A 23,120-nucleotide genomic window follows, 5' to 3' on the forward strand; every position below is an offset into this window, starting at 1 on the left:
TATTCTTCTCAGGGCAACACAGAATTAAGACGTAATCCTAGACTAACTGGAACTAATCAGAATTTTTCATTGAATGTCCAGTTCTTTATTTATCCGATTACGACATCAATTTTCCTCTATAACCACAGCTTATTTCACTTGCAGCTAAGTATATGATTCACTATGTTTTGGCTCACTTCTCAACACTATTCTCATGAATTTCTGCCCTAGAGAACTTATAATTTTCTTTCACTTCCTTGCTTATATCCTACTTTCCTTCAGGCTCCGCAAAACTCTCTCTTCTCTCTAATTAATAATCCTCTCCTCTTTCTTCATATATGACCTTCACTCCCACCTTACGTTCGAACGCCACGCTCTCTTCGACCCCGTGGTTGTTTACGCGTGCGTCTCCATGACAACAGACTAAACGTAAACATTTCGCTAATGTAATGTATGCTCTGTTACTACTCTTACATGAATGATTACATAACATTAAATATTTGACAAATAAGAACAACAGAATATTTAAGCTACTTCTTTAACTTTTTGATTACGTATACAGTTAAATATAAATTAACACTTTACGTTACACCACATATATTTAGTTATACAAAATTCTATACATATTATTATTTTATAAATTAATAGCAGGTCAGGTTTTCAGTAAATATTTAATTAGTAATTCTTAATTAAGGAATAATAAACAATTTTATATAAACCATGATTAATATTTAAATAGGCAATGTTAAATGTGAATGAAAATAATAAATTACATAACATAGCTTCATTCACAATTTAACAGTATCCAATGTGCTTGGGCCATGTGGCCAAATAGGAAGTACATCGTCAACATAGCGTAGCCAAAGTGGTTTGAGAGTGGCTGTATTGATAGCTAGTTTTTCCAGGTGTCCTATATAGAAGTTGGCTAAGGGGGGGAGCCCATGGCTGTCACATCGAATTGTTTGTAAATTTTCCCTTTCCATGTGAAATATCCTGCATGTATTGTGAATTTAAATAGTTCAAATATACCAGAGGGAAAGTGTGACTTTAGCAGATTAAGGGTTTTAATTAGTGGTACATTTGTGAATAGTGAGGTGATATCAAAGCTCACCATTAAGTCTGAGCTTTTTAAGGTATGGTGTTCTAAAATACTTTTTAGTTGGGCAGAATTTTTGACAAAGGAGGTAGAATTGTTTGTGAGAGTGGCTAGCAGCTTAGCTAAATGTCTAGCCAGTTTGTATGTGGGACTATTTATACTATCTACAATAGGGCGTAAGGGAGTACCTCAAAGGTAGATCTGTTTTCTTCTTAGATGTTCTCATCTCAGTAAAAGATCAATAACAATCTCTTTTGAAATATACAGAAAAAGCTCAATACATGTCGGTATCTACCTGCCAGTTTTCACCATCGCCTGGCTCAAAAATGAGGTATCATCAAAACATTGAAAAAGAAAGACATTACATTATCAAGTGATGATTAAAAAAAAAAAAAAAAAAAACCTTGCGTTAAAGACATGCTCCAAAAAATGGTTGTGACAGCATCAGAACTATTAATAACATCTTGAATAAACCATCATAGACTTCAAGACAACAGATGCCTACTAAGGCACAGTTTCTTTACCTTATATCAAAAACAGACACAATAGCAAAAGTCATACAAGACATAATTTAAAAGTTGCTTTTAGACTTCTACAAAAAGTCTCAAAGAAGTGGAGAAAAAACAGGCATATAAATCTGGATTGGCCTATCACAATACTAATGAAAACTATCCAGTAAATTGGCAACTCACAAAAATACAATACATAGAATTTAATACTTATGTGTATAAATTTAAGGAGGCTAGTGAGATGATATAATGTCTGACCTAACAAAATAAAAACCAAGGGGCAGCATACATAAGGGATCCACGTGAATTAGGCAATGACTCAAAAGTATGCTATATAATGTAACAATGACCGACTTTCATGATATCTCATTCTTACATTCAACATCTGTCATATGTTGAATGAATTAAAAAATGACAATTTCATATTTAAAAATCTCCTTGTTAATACCTCTATATTTGTTTCTTGTATCATTCTGAAGAAGCATACAATAACAATGTATGAAACTAGTCATTAATTTATTAAATTGTTTTTTTTTTGTATGTCCCCCCCCCCAGTATTAAATTAAAAATAAGCAGCATGTAATGGGGTGATTAAGGGTCAAAATTATATAACTGAGAGAAAACCTCCATGTAGTCTTTTAAGCAATGTGGAGAACAGAATGGGGCTACTGACCTAATGTCCAATCCTCACCTTCTCATGCTGCACCGCTTAGGTATCTACCTAGATACTGAACAAACAAAGATGGAATGGCAAGTGGAGATTTAGTTGACCGAATTGTATTCTTATTGGCTTAAACAATAATGCAAAAATGATGGTACAACATTTCATGCTGGCTGGCACATCATCCATTTAAACAAGACCCCAGTTGTTTTTGCCAGCAAACACAGTGAACACCGCAAAAAAATCAGTTACTGGAACAAATCCTGGAAAACAACCCAAATCAACATCAGCAAAGCTGAAGATTGACACAATCAACATAAGCATCACTGGAAAACAAATGGAATGAGAAGAAGAATTGAATAAGTACCAGATCGACATAATAGTTGTGACTGAAATAAAGAAGACACGAACAGCTGAGATATCTTTCTAAGCAACAAATACAAAATGTTATATTTAGACAATACCAATCATGGAAAATGAGCAGCTTTAATATTAAACGCTAATATGAAAAGAATCTTCTTGAACGGAAGATAATATTGTCGGATTGTACTTCCTTGGTTTTGATCTGCTATCTTGTTTTAACTTTGTTCTTAAACAAGTAATAAGTTGCTGGTTGATTACTAATTTAAATATAGAGAAATTTATATTTCTTTAGACTGCGCCACTCTATATCTAGATTAGTCTAATGAAATGTAGTGAAACCAATCATCAACTAATTTTATATCAATATTATTTCTTACGTAGACCAAGTTTATCTCTTATGTTTGAAGCTCCCACTAGGTCCGATAATTTCATGAATGGTGCAGGCAAACACAATTTTAAAATCATCAAAACAAAACATTTAATTCTGGGTTATATATTATACATATAAACTCAATTCTGAGAACAAGATAATATAAATGTCTTAGCTTAACTGGTCACAACATCTTACAGATTCAGTCTATGGGCATTCTGCTATCAGACAGACTTATAGCTTTCATAATATTAAAATAACTTTTAATAGAGTTCAATATTACAAAATCTCTTAGTAACAAATTTTATTATTATCACACAGTCAGTAAAGTCTCAATACATTTATGGTGGCAACAACTGCTTCATGAATATACACTTTCATACTTCATACTCTGGCTGATTTCAGCAAAAAACGTTATAGTTAATGTGGGGAATAACAGGAGGAATTACACATATGCACTGAAGTAACAAAATTTGACAGTTCTTACTGGATAAATCCTTTGCTCATCAATTTCAGTATGGGCACACTTTATAACTATATTTACTTAGCACACTATGGCAACACTATTCAGAATAAATCTTCTCAATGATAACTGAACTATTAATGGTCGCACTTCATGTGTATAGACGTACTTGGATAAAGGAAAATGCTCATTCCTTCTTTAACACTATTCAACCAATTCAGCTCTCTGTTAAAGTTCCATGAAACTAATGGAACACGTAGTAATTCTTTAACTTCTAGAATTATTCTCAGTTGCCTATTACTTTCCCGGTCCTCAAATATTCCAATTACAGCACTAAAGTTCTAGACACGGCAATCCTTTGCATTCACTTTGCTGCCTCTAGTATTCTCCTCACCTGTCTGTGCTATACTCCATGCTCTCGTGTCCCTGAATGGTCAGTCCTGAAAAGGATCCTCAGTCTTCTCCGCTCTCAGCTTATATACCTCCCTTCTTTTTCCTGCCAAAATTGTTTCTCACGCTGCTTATGTTAATTCTTTCACTCCGTTGAATACCATATCTTGCGATCCAATTGTTTACATTTTTTAAAAGTGTTTGATATTATCAATAGTAAATTAATTATATTTGAATTTTACGAATTAACCCTCACAAAATGGATAAATGGTCAAAAAAATAATGAAACCAGGAATTGAAGATAATTATGATAGTACTTCTACATCAGACGAACAACAAGATAGGATTGATTCTTCTATTCAAACAAATTCATTATTAGTCAAATAAAAACATTAATCTGAAACTTAACAAAACCTTGCCCAAGAAAGTTCGAAATTATCAAGAAGACTACTTGAAATGGGGATTTACATTGACGATAGTCAACAATGAACCTCGTCCTACATGTGTATTGTGTCATGAGACGCTATGTAATGGAAGTATGAAACCATCATTATTAGTAAGACACTTAAAAACTAAACATCCTGAACATGAACACAAATCTTTACAATTCTTTGAACGATGTTTGAAGACGTAATTCTCAATCTAACAACTTAAAAAAATTCACTAAAATTAACGATAAATATTTGGAGGCATCTCTTGAGGTTGCATTCTTAATTGCAAAAGACCAAACGCCACACACCATTGGGGAAATCCCATATGGTAGAAATAATCTATGGAAAAGAATATGCAGATAAACTAAAATGTATTCCCTTATCAGCAAATACTATTGCTAGATGTACAGAAATCATTGCAGATAATTTAAAGAAGCAACATATCGGCAGTATCAGAAGCCATCAAACCAGAATTTCAAGAAATTATGAAAGAAATGCAAGGCCATTGTTCGCATTAAATATTGTAATAAATATGTTTGTAAGCTGTTAATAATAAAAATAATGTGTAAAAATATCTAACATTTTTAATTATTATATGATGATACAAGGCATATTTCCTCTTTATAATACTTATTACAATAGATTTTTGCTCAATCAATTGAGGGTACGCACTATTTATTTTTTCTGTCTTGGGGATATGTGATCAAAAAAGTTTGGAGATCACTGCTCTAGACAAGCGATGAAACATTTCCCCTGCATCTATCCTATAAAACCCTTTAAACAACTTAAATGTTTCTATAATATCCCCTCTTTTTCTCCTAATCAACCAACTTCTGCAATCTACAAACCTTCAATCTATCCTCATAGGGAACATTCCACAGGTCACTCACCATCTTGGTCACTTGCCTCTGAATCCACTCCACCGCTTCCTCATTCCCAAGAAACCAGGGGACCAGACTTGAGTGCAGTAATCCAGATGTGGGCATATTAAGGCCTTATAAAGAGAAATGACAACTTCCTTATATCTACTTGTTAATGTGTTCTTTAATAGCCAAGTAATCTTATGGGCTACCTTAGCAATTGTCCTATAAACTCTGTCTACCACCACTTTTTAATCTCTAGCTTCACCTATTTCCTGGAGTACGAGGGTGGTCTGAAAAGTTCTCGGCCTAACAATGAAAAAAACGAATTTATAATTTCAAAATTATTTCAATTTTTCAACATAATCTCCCTTAAGACTAATACATTTATTCCAGCACCATTATCCCGTCCCTGTAGTGATTCTCGGTAAGATCTGTAAAATACTCCTCTACAGCTGCAATCACCTCTTGATTCGAAGAAAAACACCGCCCAGAGAGGAAGAGTTTTAGTTTTGGGAAGAGAGAGAAATCAGAGGGAGTCAAATCTGGGGAATAGGGTGGATGTTCCAACAATTCATAGCGCAGATCCCTTAATTTTGCCATTGGCAAAACACCATTGTGGACAGGTGCATTGTCCTGATGAAAGATGATTTTTTTTCTTCTGCAAACCGGGTCTTTTCTCGCTAATTTTTTCGTCTAGTCTGGTTAAAAGATCAGAATAATATTCCTCAGTTATTGTTTTACACTTTTCAAGATAATTAATAAAGAAAATGCCATTAGCATCCTAAAACACCGATGGCATGACTTTTCCTGCTGATGCAATCGTCTTTGGCACTGAACAACTGGCTTCTGTTTGGATTCTGGTGTGTAATGGTGAATCCAAGTCACATCCATAGTAATAAATCGATGTTTTATTCTTAAATAAATCTGATTTCACAAAATCAGTTTTATTCTTCTTAAAATGCTCCAAGCACTGTTGAGAGATTTTCATCCCAGTGCTTTTTTGATCTGCTGTGAGCAAGCGCGGCACCCATCTGGCGTAAAACTTTTTCATATGCAATTCTTCATGCAAAATATATCTTACACATTCTTTTGAAATGCCTAGTCTATAGCCTCAGCAATTTCATGCACTAGGACTCGCCAGTCATCCAATACCATATCGTGCACTCGATCAATGATTTCTGGTGTTGTTAACACTTTTTGGACGTCCTTCAAGTGGATCATCTTCAAGGCTGATACGGCCAGGTTTAAACTCGGCAGCTCATTTCTTAATTGTCGAAAACGAAGGAGAATAGTGCCCATAAACTTTTATGAACTTCGAATGAATTTCTTTTGGTGTTAAATCTTCTTTTACAAAGGATTTTATAACCCCCACGATACTCAATTTTATCCATTTCAAGGAATACAGACAATACTTTTGCTTCTGACAGCTGTATAAAACAAACCACTTGATAGAATGACTTACAATTTCACATGAATGCTTATACCAGATGTACCAACTTAGAAAAAAAAAATCTCTTGCTGATAATGTTGCCATCTATGGTTGAAGCTGAGAACTTTTCAGACCCCACCTTGTACAGTGCCATCAATGTAATACACAACTTGTAATCAATTTATCCCAAAATACATTTCTCAACATTAAACTGATAGTCATTCGTTTTTGCCCATTCTGACAGTCTGTTTAAATTGTTCTGCAAGCTTTCCACATCACCTTGATTAACTATTAATCTACCTAATTTCACATCATCAGCAAAGAACTGAATATTTCCCATATCATTTAATTTCGTTTAATTATGTACAAATTAAACAGCAATGGTCCCAGCACTGAACCGTGTGGCATACCACTAGTCACCAGTTTTTGCCTTCCATAAACCACTTTTTGTTATCTGTCCAGCAGTACAACCCTCTTATCCAATTAACCAGTGTCATTCATTCCAATTTGTTCTAATTTGCGTAACAGAGTTCCACATGCCATTCTGTCAAATGCCTTTGTAAAATCCAGCAAAATCATCATGTAGCCATTTCCTTTATCCAACTCAGCTGTTACTCTATTATAAAAAGTTGGTAAATTACTAAGGCATGACAAAGCCATGCTGACCCTCATACAGTATCATATTTAAATCTACCCATTCTTGAATTCTCTTTTTTTTTACCAATTTTCTAGTACTTCTACCACCATGCCTGACATATTGGTTGGTCTATAATTTGCTACTGTAGTCTTAAAACCTCCCTTATGCAAAGGAACTATTTTGACCTCTTTCCTTAGCCCTGATAGAGTTTCAAGAGAAACTCTATCAGAGCTAAAACTTAAACAGTCTAGTCAAAAGCATTGCCAGTTCCCTTGCACATTCTTACAAAACCCAAGCTGATATCGCATTTAATTCCATAGCTATATTTACATCGAGATTATGCAATATCTTAAAAACCTACAATTCATCCACCTCTGTTTCCACATTAGTGTGCCTGTCACATAGGTTAAAGCAGTAACCTCACCAGGAAGATATATCCTTGCAAAGTGGTCACTCAGTAACTCAACTATTTTATCTGCTTCTGTTTCCTCATGGCAATCATCACTCATTAAGGTTAATCTTCCATAGTCATTCTTTCTCTTACTTGCCACAGAACGAAAGAACTCTTTGGGATTTCCTTTGGCCTGCTCGGCTAGATTCTTCTCATAATATGTTTTTACCTTAAGTAAAAACATATTATGAAAAACATTAATGATATTACTTATCCATCTAACTTCTACCCGAGTACCCTCCTTACCCTAGGTATACAATTTAATACTGCTTCCTCTAGAAGACCCTTAACTATATATCCCATGCACTACATACATCCATACCCTGCAGTGTTTTATGCCTTGATACAGATTTAAGCTTCTTCCTAAGCATGTCATAATCAACTACCTTGTAGTTCTACAAATACTCCTTCTTGATAGAATATTCCTAATGTTTTACAATCTCCCAAGTCAAGACTACATGGTCAGTAGATGGCCTAAAAAAATACAGAGAAAATGTAAGACAGCTAAGCTAAGTGTAAAAGTAGCTAAATGAAAGTCATGGATGATTTGGTAAGAATACAAAAAATAAATATCAGAAAGGTAGCAAAATGTTCTGGAGGCTATTGGAAAAGCTTAGATATGGAGGAAAAAATACTGTAAAAGGAATCAAATGATAAAGGTCACATGAAAATTGAAGATAAGTTTCTCCTGGATGTCTGGAGTAATGACTTTGAAAGACTGTTAAATGAAATAGCAGTGACAGAACAATACTACATTTCTTGGAATTGTCCAAGAAAGAATACCTACAATACTAGAACATTTTCAAGAGGAATGAGAGGAGTACATATATCAATACTTAAGGTAGAAAAAGTATATACCTTTTCTATAAGTATATAGAAAAAGTAATAGTACAGTGGTAAAAAACACTCAACAGGCATACAGTCAGGAATACATATCCATATTTGAAGTAGAAAAAGCCATCAAAGGCAGCAGGAGTAGATGATATTCGACCAGAAATGCTGAAGTATAATGGTATAAGAGGTCTTACAGTGGCTGCACTGTATAGTTCAGAAAGCCTGCACAGAGGAACGAATTCCCGATGATTGGAGTAGAGCTCTCATAGTACCCATATATAAAAAGGGAAATAAAACTGAATGTGAGAATTACAGAGGTATTTCCCTACTGAGTGTTCCTGGTAAGATTTATGCCAGTATACCTGAGAAATGGTTCAGAAGAATTGTGGAAGAACAAGCTGGATTCAGGCCAAATAGCGGCTGTTGGGATCAGATCTTCACTTTACGACAAATAATGGAGAAATCATGGGAATATAACAAAGATCTGTATTTAAGTTTTGTAGATCTGGAAAAGGCATATGACAAGGAGCCAAGAGAGAAGCTATATTCAACACGCTACAGTTATATGGTGTCAATGGGGCATTATATCAAACAATACTTAATCTGTATTTGAGTTGTAAGTCAGCAGTTAGAATTGAAGGAAGTACAGGAAGATGGTTTAATGTTAAATCTGGAGTGAGACAAGGATGTACATTACCCCTCTGTTATTTTTTATCTATATGGATCACATTATGAAGGAAAGTGGTATTAAACATGATATCAAAATTGGAGATGTTAATATCAGCTCTTTGCTTTATGCGGACGATGTTATACTTCTAAATAAATCCGCTACAAGTCTGCAAGATTCCCTGACTAAATTGAATAACTGTTGTAATAGATATGGAATGAAGGTCAGCAATAAAAAGACAAAGACAATGAAAATAGGCAGAATCATTGAAAATGTCAACTGCAGTTGTCAAGCGAGAAACTGTGAAACAAGTAAAACATTTCAGCTACTTAGGCACGATTTTTAGTGAAGATGGTAAATTAAATATGGAAATAGACAACAGAATCAACAAAGCTGGTATGGTAGGAAGTCAATGGAATAAATTCATATGGAATAAGAGAGAAATTAGTCAGAACACTAAGTTAGCTGTATACAGGACCTTGTTCAAACTAATTTTAACTTATGGATCTGAGAGCTGGGTAAGAAGTAAAACACTTGACCAAAGACTAGAGAACCCAGATATGAGAGTCTTGAGAAAGATTAGAGACGTGAACAGATAGCATCAATGTCAATATCATATTAAAAACGAGGATATTAGGAAATAACTTGATGTTGTCATGCTTTAGCAGAGCTAATCTCAGGTGGTATGGTCACTTAAACAGAATGGGAGAGGAAAGATTAGCAAAAACAAGTGTTCTCTGCCAGGTTGGCAGGAAAAATGACCCAGAGGAACACCAAGATATAGGTGGATTGATACGGTACAAAGTGCCTTAGACGATAGAAATATAAGATCTGATAATGTTGGAGTCTTGACAAGTAACAGACTGATTTGGAGGAAAATTGTAAAAGATAGGAAGATAGAAAAAAAGATACGAAGTTAGTAATGAGGTAAATTTTTCATGTAGTACTATCTCATATCCTGCACACCCCCTTGAGGGTACATTGCAGGAATTTGATGATGATGAGGTAGAAAAAGCCATCAAAACTTTAAGTGCAGAAATAGATGATATTTGATGAGAAATTATTAATTATGGAGGTATAAAAGTGTTGAAATGGCTACATTGCATAATTCAGAGGGCCTGGTCAGTGTTCGTGCTCTCCACTTAAAAATTTAAACAATAAAAAATGAGTTATGAATGCTTTGAAATGTATCAGAATAAAACCTTTTCACCATGGTGTTGTCTCTTTTCACACTACTCAATGTATATTTAAAGTTTTAAATTTCGAAGCGTGCAAGTTTGTTTCAATATTTCTAGTGGTGGTGGGCAGTAGATGGTGTTGGTGCAGTTGTGGTTCATTGTAGTTATTGGATTGAGTTGTGGAGACAGAACTGCAGAGTAGGTGCCCTCTTCAATGAGTCTTTGTACTCCCTGGAGGTGTCATGTAATAATAATAATCACTCGATCTCTACTCATTGTACTAATTTGGTGATGCATGTCTTCTCTTCCAGATCATCTGTGGAAGTCTCTGGCCTATAACAACAACCTAGTCAAACATGGGAATGAGGCACAGAAGTCATCCTGCATGACACTGTTATAGTGCAGAACTACTCTTGACTGAGTATGGTAGTGTTAGCACTGTTCCACTAAATTGTAGTCTGAATCACCTAGGGGACATATAACACTCACAGCGTAACTGGAATGGCCACTAATGAAAGAGAGATCTAGGATACTTGGGAGAGGTTGATGTTATCCAGTATTCAGGCAGACAAGTGAACAATTGGTGTCACGTTATTAGTGATAGCAAATGTTTCAGCATATCTGTTTGCTTGGCCTGTGCAACTGGAGAAAGAGAGAGCTAGATGGTATTTTGAACATTAAAATCTTTTATAAAGGTAATTTTGCTGTTGGAGAGCAGGACTGGAAAAAAAAATCAATATTTAAGGAGAGGAAATCAAAGTGTTCAGAGTGGTTGGTAGCATTGGGAGAGTGATAGAGAACAGCAGATAAGTTTGACTAAGTGGGAAGGCAGATTTTCAGAAAAGGAAGGGGTTAGGTAATGGTAAGATTTAGGTTTATGCCTGAAAAAGTAGGTGGGATTTTACAGACCAGAGGGTAGTGAATACTACTGAGGGTGGAGATGAGCCCACATATGTTTGTGAAATGGGCTCAACTCCATCTCTCCTAAGTTTTTTTTTTTTAAATTTATTTTCACTATAGCTTACAGAATTTGAATGTGTTCATCCATGTCAATTTGATTTCCATTTCTTTCAATAGAAAAGTCTAAAATATAGATCAATAATGTCTGAGTTAGAATCTGGTTTTATTTTTTTTATCATCATCATCATCATCAAATTCCTGCCATGTACCCTCAAGGGGTGTACAGGATATGACAGTACTACATGAAAAAAATTACATCATTATTAATTTCCTATCTACAATTTTCCTCCAAATCAGTCTGTTACTTGTCAAGACTCCAACATTATCAGATTTTATATTTCTATCATCTAAAGCACTTTGTACTGTATCAATCCACCTATATCTTGGTCTTCCTCTGGGTCATTTTGCTGCCAACCTGGCAGAGAACACTTGTTTTGCAAATTTTTCCTCGCCCATTCTGTTTAAGTGACCATACCACCTGAGATTAGCTCTGCTAACACATTCCTGGATGCTGACAATGTCAAGTTCTTTCCTAATATCCTCGTTTTTAATATGATATTGCCATTGATGCCATCTGTTCACACCTATAATCTTTCTCAGGACTCTCATATCTGTGGTCTCTAGTCTTTGGTCAAGTGTTTTACTTCTGACCCAGCTCTCAGATCCATAAGTTAAAACTGGTTTGAACACTGTCTTGTATACAGCTAATTTAGTGTTCCGACTAATTTCTCTCTCATTCCATATGAATTTATTCAACTGACTTCCCACCATACCAGCTTTGCTGATTCTGTTGTCTATTTCTATATTTAATTTACCGTCTTCAGTAAAAATCGTGCCTAAATAGCTGAAATGTTTTACTTGTTCCACAGGTTCTCCATTCACAACACAGTTGACATTTTCAATGATTCTGCCTATTGTCTTTGTCTTTTTATTGCTGACCTTCATACCATATCTATTACAACAGCTATTCAATTTAGTCACAGAATCTTGTAGACTTGTAGCAGATTTATTTAGAAGTATAACATCATCTGCATAAAGCAAAGAGCTGACATTAACATCTCCAATTTTGATATCATGTTTAATACCACTTTCCTTCATAATGTGATCCATATAGATAATGAATAACAGAGGGGATAATGTACATCCTTGTCTCACACCAGATTTAACATTAAACCATCTTCCTGTACTTCCTTCAATTCTAACTGCTGACTTACAACTCAAATAAAGACTAAGTATTGCTTGATATAATGCCCCATTGACACCATATAACTGCAGCGTATTGAATAGCTTCTCTCTTGGCACCTTGTCATATGCCTTTTCCAGATCGACAAAACTTAAATACAGATCTTTGTTATATTCCCATGCTTTCTCGACTATTTGTCGTAAAGTGAAGATCTGATCCTGACAGCCTCTATTTGGCCTGAATCCAGCTTGTTCTTCACCAAGCTTTTCCTCCACAATTCTTCTCAACCATTTCTCAAGCATACTTGCATAGATCTTGCCAGGAACACTTAGTAGGGAAATACCTCTGTAATTCTCACATTCAGTTTTATTTCCCTTTTTATATATGGGTACTATGAGAGCTCTACTCCAATCATCGGGAATTCGTCCCTCTGTCCAGGCTTTCTGAACTATGCAGTGCAGCCACTGTAAGACTCTTATACCACCATACTTCAGCATTTCTGGTCGAATATCATCTACTCCTGCTGCCTTTCCACATTTCAAGCCTTTGATGGCTTTTTCTACTTCAAGTATGGATATGTATTCCTGACTGCATGCCTGGTCAATGTCTTTTACCACTGTGCTGACATCACTGCTTGTTTCATTTAGCTGTTTTTCAAAGTAATTACTCCATACTTCAAGGATATCTTTTTCTCCCGTTTTCATGTCACCTTTATCATCTCTAATTCCTTTTATAGCACTCTTTCCTCCATTCTTAAGCTTCTTCAACAACCTCCAGAATATTTTGCCACCTTCTTGATATTTATTTTCTATATTCTTGCCAAAGTCCTCCCATGACTTTTGTTTAGCTAGTTTTACACAGTGTTTAGCATTCTTGCATTTGTCTCTATATTCTCTAAGAGCACAAGCTGACTTATTTGACAGGAACTTTTGGTATGCTTTCTTCTTTTCCTTCACTGCCTCTTTAACTTCCTGTGTCCACCAGGGAGTTCTGATTTTTTTATCCTTACAGATAACTTCACCACATGCCTCTCTGGCTGAATCAATCAATGTTTTCTTCAGAGTTTGCCAATGAATCTCCAAGGTTTGATTCCTGTTCTCAAACTCTTTCATTTTTTCTTCAATAATCTTTGGGTATTTTAGTCTACAGCTCACATCTGAGAGCTGCTCAACTTTTATTCGCTTTAAAACTTTCTTACACGTTATTCTTTTCAATATGAATTTCAATTTTATCCTGCTCAAGACTAAATAGTGATCACTTCCAATTTCAAATCTTCTGTACACTCTGGTGTCCTGCACCAGGGAGAAAACATCACTATCAACAATAACATAGTCAATGAGACTTTTCTTATTCCTTGCCTCTTCTCTCCATGTGAATTTTATGCACATTTTTATGTTGGAACATGGTGTTAGTAATAACCAGTCCATGTCCTGAGCAGAAATCCAACAGATATTTGCCATTATTATTAACTTTGCACTTTTCTCCAAATTTTCCCAAAATATTTTTGTATGTCTCACAATCATTTCCTACTCTGCTATTTAGATCCCCAACAAGGACCAACTTTTCATTTTTCATTGTGTCAGTTGCTTTTTCTAAAGCCTCAAAAAATTCCTTCACTTCTACCTTAGTAGAACCTTCTGTGGGACCATAGGCACAAATAAGTCTCATTGTCCAGTTCCCCATTCTCATATTTGCCCACATTACTCTACTTGAGACTGACTGCCATTCAAGAAGATTAGCCTCGTATTTTGTGTTGAATACTATGGCTACTCCTTCTTTTCCTTGATTGTCATTGCCTGAATATAACATTTTGTATTTATTGCTCAGAAAGATCTCACCAGTTTTGGTCTTTTTTGTTTCAGTCACCCCTATTATGTCGATCTGGTACTTATCTAATTCCTCAGCTAGCTCCATTTCTTTGCCATTCAGGCTTCTTATTGATAGTACCGATCTTCAACTCTGGTGATGTTGAGTTGGGGTTTGTTTTCAGATTTGTTCCAGTAGCTGACTTTTTGCAGTTCGCCCTGGTTCCCTGGCGAAAACAACTATAATAGCATCTACTATAATAACTTTAAATGAAGGTAATCAAAATCACTAGCTACATCAGCATACTACATACCAGTTGCTACTAAAACCATACATGATATTCATTTGCAGACAGAAAATAAAATAATATATAAAAAAAGGAAACATTTTGGATTGCTATTTTATTATTTAAAAGTAATAACAATTTTAAATGAAAGTAGAGTCAAGGACTTGATTTGATAAGCTCAATTACAAAGTTATAACAATTACTAACATTTTTAATATTATCTACAATATTTGTAAAAAGAAATCAGTCAATGTGGAAGTGAAAGAGATTTGCACATTAAGAATGGAACCTGATTTAGGATTCCATTTGCAATCTCTATTTTAAGCAGCTATAAACACAAAACATATTACCAAATAAAATATTTAAAGTTTCCAGCCTGGTTGGCCTGAGTAGTTATTGAAGGTCTGAAGTGGCTTAGATCCTTCCATACCCAGTTAGTGATGCAGTTTGTCAGAAAGACTTGAGTTCAAATTCCGCTTAGGACATGAAGAGCCTTTATCAGGACCTTTCAAGTGTAGGTGAGTTGGCTGGTCTCATATGGAGGTAGCAGGGTTTGTCATCCCACAAAACATAAACAGGCAAGGCCAGAAGAACACATGCTAAACAATGCAGATAGGTAAAAAACCCGTATCATAAGATGTAATTAGGTTTCTAAGATTCCAAGTTATTTGGCAATGACAAGCCATTGGGCCTAACATGAAAATGAAGATGGCATGGAATAAAATTTAATTTTTAATAAAATAATTAAAAAAATTGCATTAATAAAGATGAGGCATCAAACAATTTGAGTGAAAAATTAGATTACAACTCATTTTTTAAAGTGTGAATTGGATTATTAACTTGCTAATGATATTTCTTGATTTATTTGAATCAAGAACTGCAGAATGTAGTTACAACATGACAAAATTCACTGAACATATTTTGATGTAAATTATTTAAAAAACAATTTAATTTGATTTTGTTGTAATATACAAGTACTGTGCCAGATCATAAATCAGGAGATATTGCTAGACTGTTACAAAACTTTCCAAATGTAATAATTTGACATTGTTACTCATCAATTACAAATCATGTTAAATTATACAATTAATGAAGCAACTTAACAACTGCTTTGACTATCAGGTCAGGTGGATCAAGGCTCTCTGTTTCTTTATCTCCCCACATTCTTTCTTCGTGAATATTGTTTCAGCTCAAGCTTCTTTTTAATGAATCTTCTCTTATTTGGTATTCCTCTTGATCTTTTCCCCTTGATTTTAATTTCATACAGTCTATTTTGGTATTCTTTCTAAATTCATTCTTTGTCCAAACACTTCAAGTAGGAATTTACAAGCATTTCTTCAACACTTTTTAGTCCAAAAACATTCTAATGTTCATAGTTCTTATCCTATCTTTTTTTTTTTTTTTTTGTGCTGTTGTTGCTTGTGCCAACTGACTTCAAAACTTTAATTTCTTCGCTTGTATTCCACTTAACTCTCTCTCTCTCTTTTTTTTGTTAGTCTCCTGACTCTTACATAAGACAAAATGGACAATAATCAAAAGCTTACACTCCAGTGGGACCCCCACTATCCAAAAGTAGACTATTTACACTGTTAAAAAATCCATGACCCAATGAAATCCTCCTAGATATCTCCTGATCGATAAATGAAGTGAAGTACGAAAACTGTTTCTACATTTCAAGAAATTTCTGAAGACTATCATCAAAATGACAGTTGAATTTTAGAATGAAGATAGAATGTTTGTAATTTGTCTCACAAAATTGCTAGACCACTGTACAGAAGGCATGCATGTAGCTTTATATACATTTTTGTTTATTAAATATTATATTTACAGAAAACTTTCAGTTATTGTTATCACTCAATAAAAACTAATAAACATCAATCATTAGACCCTACCGCTTTCAAAAAAAAAAAAAAAAATTTAATGATATTAATACTTTACAAATAAAAAATAGATATGTTTACGAGAGAAACATTGAAGAGATGATTAAAACAGTTACTTCATTGTAAAACTGTATGAAAAAAACGTTTAAACTTTCAAGAAATATTACTCATACTGTAGAAATGTCACATACTAGAAAAATGAAATGTAGATTATTTAGGCCGAATATACAGGAAAACCTTGCTTAGTGCAATTAATTAATTAATCCATCAGTTAATGCACACTAAGCGAATGCAATAAACAATAGGAATAATTATAATTCATCCACCTGTTAGCGTAAATTTTGAAAAAAAAAAAAAATTTACAGTATATGCTATATTAGAGGATAAAATCAATTGCTTAAATTTTTATTTAATGTGTAAACATTTGATTGTGCTACTTTTTTACAAAAAAAATTAAGTAAAGATGTTTGAATTGTGCTCGACTTTTTCGTCTTGTCATGCAATTTGCGATAGCAATATCAAGATTTTGGCAGACTTCAAAGCTTCGTTCCATATCAGGATCAGCATCAAACAATATTTCCTTAGCATACTCAATGTGATTGAAAACTAGCTCAAGTTCTTTTGAAGCCAGTTTCTTAGTCATAACATTCTCTTCTTCTTCGCACTCCTTATCTTCTTCTTCATAAGCATGCTGTTCTTCTAGTTGAAAGAGATCATTCTCGCTTAAATGTTCTGAATGGGAATCGAGCAAGTTTTTCACATCTTCATTATCCAGTTTATTAAATCCAAGTTCTTTTCCAGTTGTGCTGATTTCTTCAATAATGTTAGATGCTGAATTTTGCACACAATAAACTTATATAAACTTGAGTTTAAAGTCGCCTTCTGCATTGCCTCCTAATAAAAGCGTAAAACGATCTTTAGATACTTTGTATCCTGGTTGAGATGCTTCGAAAAGAGACCAATTTCATCAATGTTGAATATTTGTAGATCGTCATGATCATCCTCCTGAATTATCCTTTGCAATTCTTCAGGAAACTTGGCTGCAGAATCTTTATCAGCACTAGCAGATTCCCCAGTTATTCTTACAAAACCGGTTCAATTTTTAAAACATCCTAAACTCGCAGTAAAGTTTTCACAATCCTCTTGAAATTTGGTCTCTAACAATGAGGTAAAAAATACTGAGTTTTTTCCTGAATATTCGTTGTACTAAGAGGTATTCTTTTATGGTTACATCCTCAATCCAGAGTGACAAAAGACGTTCCATCTCGATCATTAAATGTTTTCTATTTCAGTTAACCTGCATGCTTAAAGAAGGAGTAGCACCTTTTCCTTGTTTTCTGTATTCTTTGCTCTTATTTAATATATTCCAAACTGTAGACTAGCTGTATCCCAGGTCTCGCACAACATAATCATGGTATTACTAGCACCACATTCATATCTCTTAATGACTTCCAGCTTTTCTGCTTGCTGCAGATTATCAACAAAAAAACTTTGCATAACGTAAAAAAAAATTGTGTTAACTCATTAATCACTTGCGTAAAGCAGGAAATAGTATCATTTCACTCAATCGCACTAACTGATTATCGCGCACATCGAATTCACGTTAAACAAGGTTTTCCTGTAGAATCCAGTGCAATTAAAGTAACTTAAATTAGCCATGTGAAACATGCAGATGTGAAAAAAACAGTTGCTCTTTTGAAGTATTCAAGAAAGAGAGGAAGCTTATTAAATTAATCAAGGTTTTGTAATCAAAATTCATGGGAAATTAAGAAAACTTTATTTGGAAGATGGGTGGGGTGGGGGAGGAAATGAACATTGATAACTTTTCCAGGCTAATTCTGGAAATTATTCTATAGCAATAAAAAAAAAAAAAAGAAGCCATAAATATTATATTATTAAAACTATCACAGTTCTGCATGACCAGAAAGAAGTTTTCTTTGAAAAGCATAATTTGCATGATGAAAAGAGCAAGAAATTGTGGAAAACAAGTGTACATGTTGAAAGATTCTAAAGGAAGCAATGAACAGTCAAGATCAGAGCAAAGAAGCAACCTGGAGAAAAAAATCAGAATTAGATGAAGGAAAGTGATATTTTTATATCACTTTCCTTCATCTAATTACCGCTCATCATTGACCTAACCGTTCAAGATGAGCATTAATTAGATTGCAAAGAAGGTAAGTTAGCCTAACACACACACACACACACACACACACACACACACACACACACACACACACACACACACACAAGGAAAATGGGATGTGATGCCAAACATATATTGCAACTTTACAAACAATCAAGAACCACACATTCTAATGCCAGTGAAGAAATGGTAGCTTCCTGGTATTGCCAAATAAATATTATTAAAAAATAATTTGATTTCATAATCAAAGGATTTCAAAATCTTAACAAAATATTCAGAGAGAGAGAAAAACCTTTTTAATTAATGCATAATTTCATTTATTTCAAGAATAGTAATGGAGATTAAATTAAAAGCATGCAGAATTATTTAATTCAATTATTCACTTATGTTAAATCTGGAATGAACACTTAAATTGTCTTTCAGTGTTTCATTCGAGATTTAACTGAGATGCAACATTTTCCTGAAAAAAAAAATGACTTGTAAATAGATAATAGTTGAATCTTTGCACATATAGTATTAATAGTCTTTTCATGTAAAATTTTTAGGTATAAGATTGTAAATGGTCCTTAAATAACGACAAGAAAATAAGGTATTGTAAAGGAGACTTTGTTACAAGGTCAAAGTTTAGCGTAAACAATCATAATCTGATTAATAACATGACCGCGGGCGATTGCGATACGAAGGCACGTGTAAACTAACCTCGCGAAGACGCAATGAGAAGAGAAGGTGCGATGTGCAAAATTTGGATGACGGATAAGTGTCGTTCAGTGGCGATGATGTGGCTAGGTAGCGGGCTTGTCCAAGCATAGCATTTCATGCGATGAGACGAACAGCGAATGCCAAGGTTTGGAGTAGCTCCAAACGCACATTTCCGTCTGATGGGTTCCTAAGCATAAGGTTAGAAAGAAGCACGTGTCCGAGGAATTATCGACTGGCCAAGACAAGGAACAAAGAATTGAAGGACAAGGAAACGATTGGAAGAAAGTCTAAAGGAAAGAATGAGAAGTATCGTCTAATTGAATTCTTCAGGCCGGTAAAATAGGGTTTATGTCTTATTGTATAATATCTTGAAGCCAGGGTGAGCAATTGCGTGTAAAATTGTAAATCGGACTCGTTAAAGCAGAATTCAGGACTTTAGCACCTATTCCTTTAACAAAGATCGTTAGTATTAGAAGTGTAAAGTTCAAGCATTATTATTAATTTTAGGTCGATGAATTGTATTGAAGTTAATTAAGGAGGAAGTGAGACTAAATCTACTTATTTGTATTAAGTACTTGGGATATGGGCAGGTTGAATTTTTGTTATATATCATCTGATGTGAAATACTCATTGTGGACCTTATTTTTTGTGTTGGTTTAGCTTATTTAATTCTGAAAACCTTTCAACTAGTTTAAGTTTTGTTTAACATGTATCATATTTAGCATGAAAAAATTTCTTTGTCTTTTAACCCAAAATACATGACTGATCATTTAAGTCAATGCACCACCTGCTTTAATTATAGAACCCTGTATATGTAAGAAGCGCGGGAGTTTAAGATAGGAAACGGTTACGACTGCAGTTAAGAGTAAATTAGTAAGGGCTTGAGTAATTCTGATAGTTTTGGAAATCGTGATAATCTGTGAATCATCTCTCTGACAAGAAATTCTTTCTTGTATAGGAACTAAGATGGCACACAGCTAAACAAATAAATTCTCTTAGTTCCGAAAGGATTTGATACCAGATTTTCAATCAGGGAGAAATTGGCTCTAGCTTGAGGCTTTGTTTGAGTTTTGCACACAATTCTAATTGTAGGATAGGCTACGAAAATCATAGAAGGAGCGCGACAGATAAGAACTTGATTGGAGTTTTGAAGTAAGATAAAAATTTTGATATTTAGAAGGAAATTAAATAAGTTTATTAAGGAAGTGATTGGAGTTTTACAATAGAAATTAATAAAAAAAAAACAACGACGCTACACTTACTTGGATAGAAATATTCTGCTTTTTCCAAGCCTCAGCTCTTTGTTTTAAAGCCAGTGGTGGTGAGACTGGTGTGGTTGGCAACTTTGGATTACACTTTTTTATACCCTAGAAGGGAGTGAAATCATTTCTGTATACATCCTTCATATCAGAAGTATTAGCAAATAAATTAAATCAAACTGCATTAAAAAAAAAATAATGGTTGCCACTTATGATCCATAGAAAACTTCCTAATACATTTACTTTTTCATTACCCAATATTCTTTTAAATTGAAAGAATAATAAATAAATAGGAGGCTTATTCTCTCCTGTACTTCCATATTTAATAATAAAAAATTTCAAAAATGGGTGCTTAAGGGTCAAAGCTGTATAACTGGGAGGAGACCTCCACATAGCCTTTAAAGGAATGCGGAGAACCGACCAGGGCTTCTGACCTAATGTCCAATCCTCACCTTCTCGTGGTGCACTCTGATGGGTATCTACTTTGATTCTGAACGAACGAGGATGGGCTGGCAATTTGGGATTTAGCCGACCAAATTGTATTCTTATTGGTTAAACCAAAATAAAAAATGATGGTACAACATGACAAAATTTCATGCCGGCTGGGGCGTCGCCCGGTTAAACAAGGCCCCCGTTGTTTTCGCCAGGGAACCAGGGCGAACAGCGAAAAGTCAGCTACTGGAACAAATCTGAAAACAAACCCCAACTCAACATTACCAGAGTTAAAGATCGGTACTATCAACGTAAGAAGCCTGAATGGCAAAGAAATGGAGCTAGCTGAGGAATTAGATAAGTACCAGATCGACATAATAGGGGTGACTGAAACAAAAAAGACCAAAACTGGTGAGATCTCTCTGAGCAATAAATACAAAATGTTATATTCAGGCAATGACAATCAAGGAAAAGAAGGAGTAGCCATAGTATTCAACACAAAATACGAGGCTAATCTTCTTGAATGGCAGTCAGTCTCAAGTAGAGTAATGTGGGCAAATATGAGAATGGGGAACTGGACAATGAGACTTATTTGTGCCTATGGTCCCACAGAAGGTTCTACTAAGGTAGAAGTGGAGGAATTTTTTGAGGCTTTAGAAAAAGCAACTGACACAATGAAAAAGGAAAAGTTGGTCCTTGTTGGGGATCTAAATAGTAGAGTAGGAAATGATTGTCAGACATACAAAAATATTTTGGGAAAATTTGGAGAAAAGAGCAAAGCTAATAATAATGGCAAATATCTGTTGGATTTCTGCTCAGGACATGGACTGGTTATTACTAACACCATGTTCCAACATAAAACTGTGCACAAATTCACATGGAGAGAAGAGGCTAGGAATAAGAAAAGTCTCATTGACTATGTTATTGTTGATAGTGATGTTTTCTCCCTGGTGCAGGACACCAGAGTGTACAGAGGATTTGAAATTGGAAGTGATCACTATTTAGTCTTGAGCAGGATAAAATTGAATTTCATATTGAAAAGAATAACATGTAAGAAAGTTTTAAAGCGAATAAAAGTTGAGCAGCTCTCAGATGTGAACTGTAGACTAAAATACAGAAATATTATAGAAAAGAAAATGAAAGAGTTTGAGAACAGGAATCAAACCTTGGAGATTCAGTGGCAAACTCTGAAGGAAACATTGATTGATTCTGCCAGAGAGGCATGTGGTGAGGTTGTGTGCAAGGATAAAAAAATCAGAACTCCCTGGTGGACACAGGAAGTTAAAGAGGCAGTGAAGAAAAAGAAGAAAGCATATCAAAAGCTCCTGGCAAATAAGTCAGCTTTTACTCTTACAGAATACAGAGACAAATGTAAGAAAGCTAAACAGTGTGTAAAACCAGCTAAACAAAAGTCATGGGAGGACTTTGGCAAGAATATAGAAAATAAATATCAAGAAGGTGGCAAAATATTCTGGAGGTTGTTGAAGAAACTTAGAAATGGAGGAAAGAGTGCTGTAAAAGGAATTAGAGATGATAAAGGTGACATGAAAACGGGAGAAAAAGATATCCTTGAAGTATGGAGTAATTACTTTGAAAAACTGCTAAATGAAACAAGCAGTGATGACAGCACAGTGATAAAAAACACTGACCCGGCATGCAGTCAGGAATACATATCCATACTTGAAGTAGAAAAAGCCATCAAAGGCTTGAAATGTGGAAAGGCAGCAGGAGTAGATGATATTCGGCCAGAAATGCTGAAGTATGGTGGTATAAGAGTCTTACAGTGGCTGCACTGCATAGTTCAGAAAGCCTGGACAGAGGGACGAATTCCCGATGATTGGAGTAGAGCTCTCATAGTACCCATATATTAAAAGGGAAATAAAACTGAATGTGAGAATTACAGAGGTATTTCCCTACTGAGTGTTCCTGGCAAGATCTATGCAAGTATACTTGAGAAACGGTTGAGAAGAATTGTGGAAGAAAAGCTTGGTGAAGAACAAGCTGGATTCAGGCCAAATAGAGGCTGTCAGGATCAGATCTTCACTTTACGACAAATAGTCGAGAAAGCATGGGAATATAACAAAGATCTGTATCTAAGTTTTGTTGATTTAGAAAAGGCATATGACAAGGTGCCAAGAGAGAAGCTATTCA

At 34.7% G+C, this 23,120-nt stretch overlaps 1 protein-coding gene across 1 annotated transcript in view; it reads right to left on the reverse strand.

Annotated features, from left to right (window-relative positions):
* Positions 1-23,120, reverse strand: part of LOC150100619 (targeting protein for Xklp2 homolog) — a 293,999-nt gene that overhangs the window by 78,611 nt on the left and 192,268 nt on the right. The window contains exon 10 of the mRNA XM_090401739.1: positions 20,541-20,645. Coding sequence (XP_090257865.1) covers positions 20,541-20,645 — 105 coding nt within the window. The remainder of the gene's footprint in view (positions 1-20,540; positions 20,646-23,120) is intronic.

Source organism: Typopeltis vanoorti, chromosome 12 (assembly GCF_054136105.1).
Source record: "Typopeltis vanoorti isolate ZY-2024b chromosome 12, IOZ_Tvanoo_1.0, whole genome shotgun sequence".
NCBI lineage: Eukaryota > Metazoa > Arthropoda > Arachnida > Uropygi > Thelyphonidae > Typopeltis > Typopeltis vanoorti.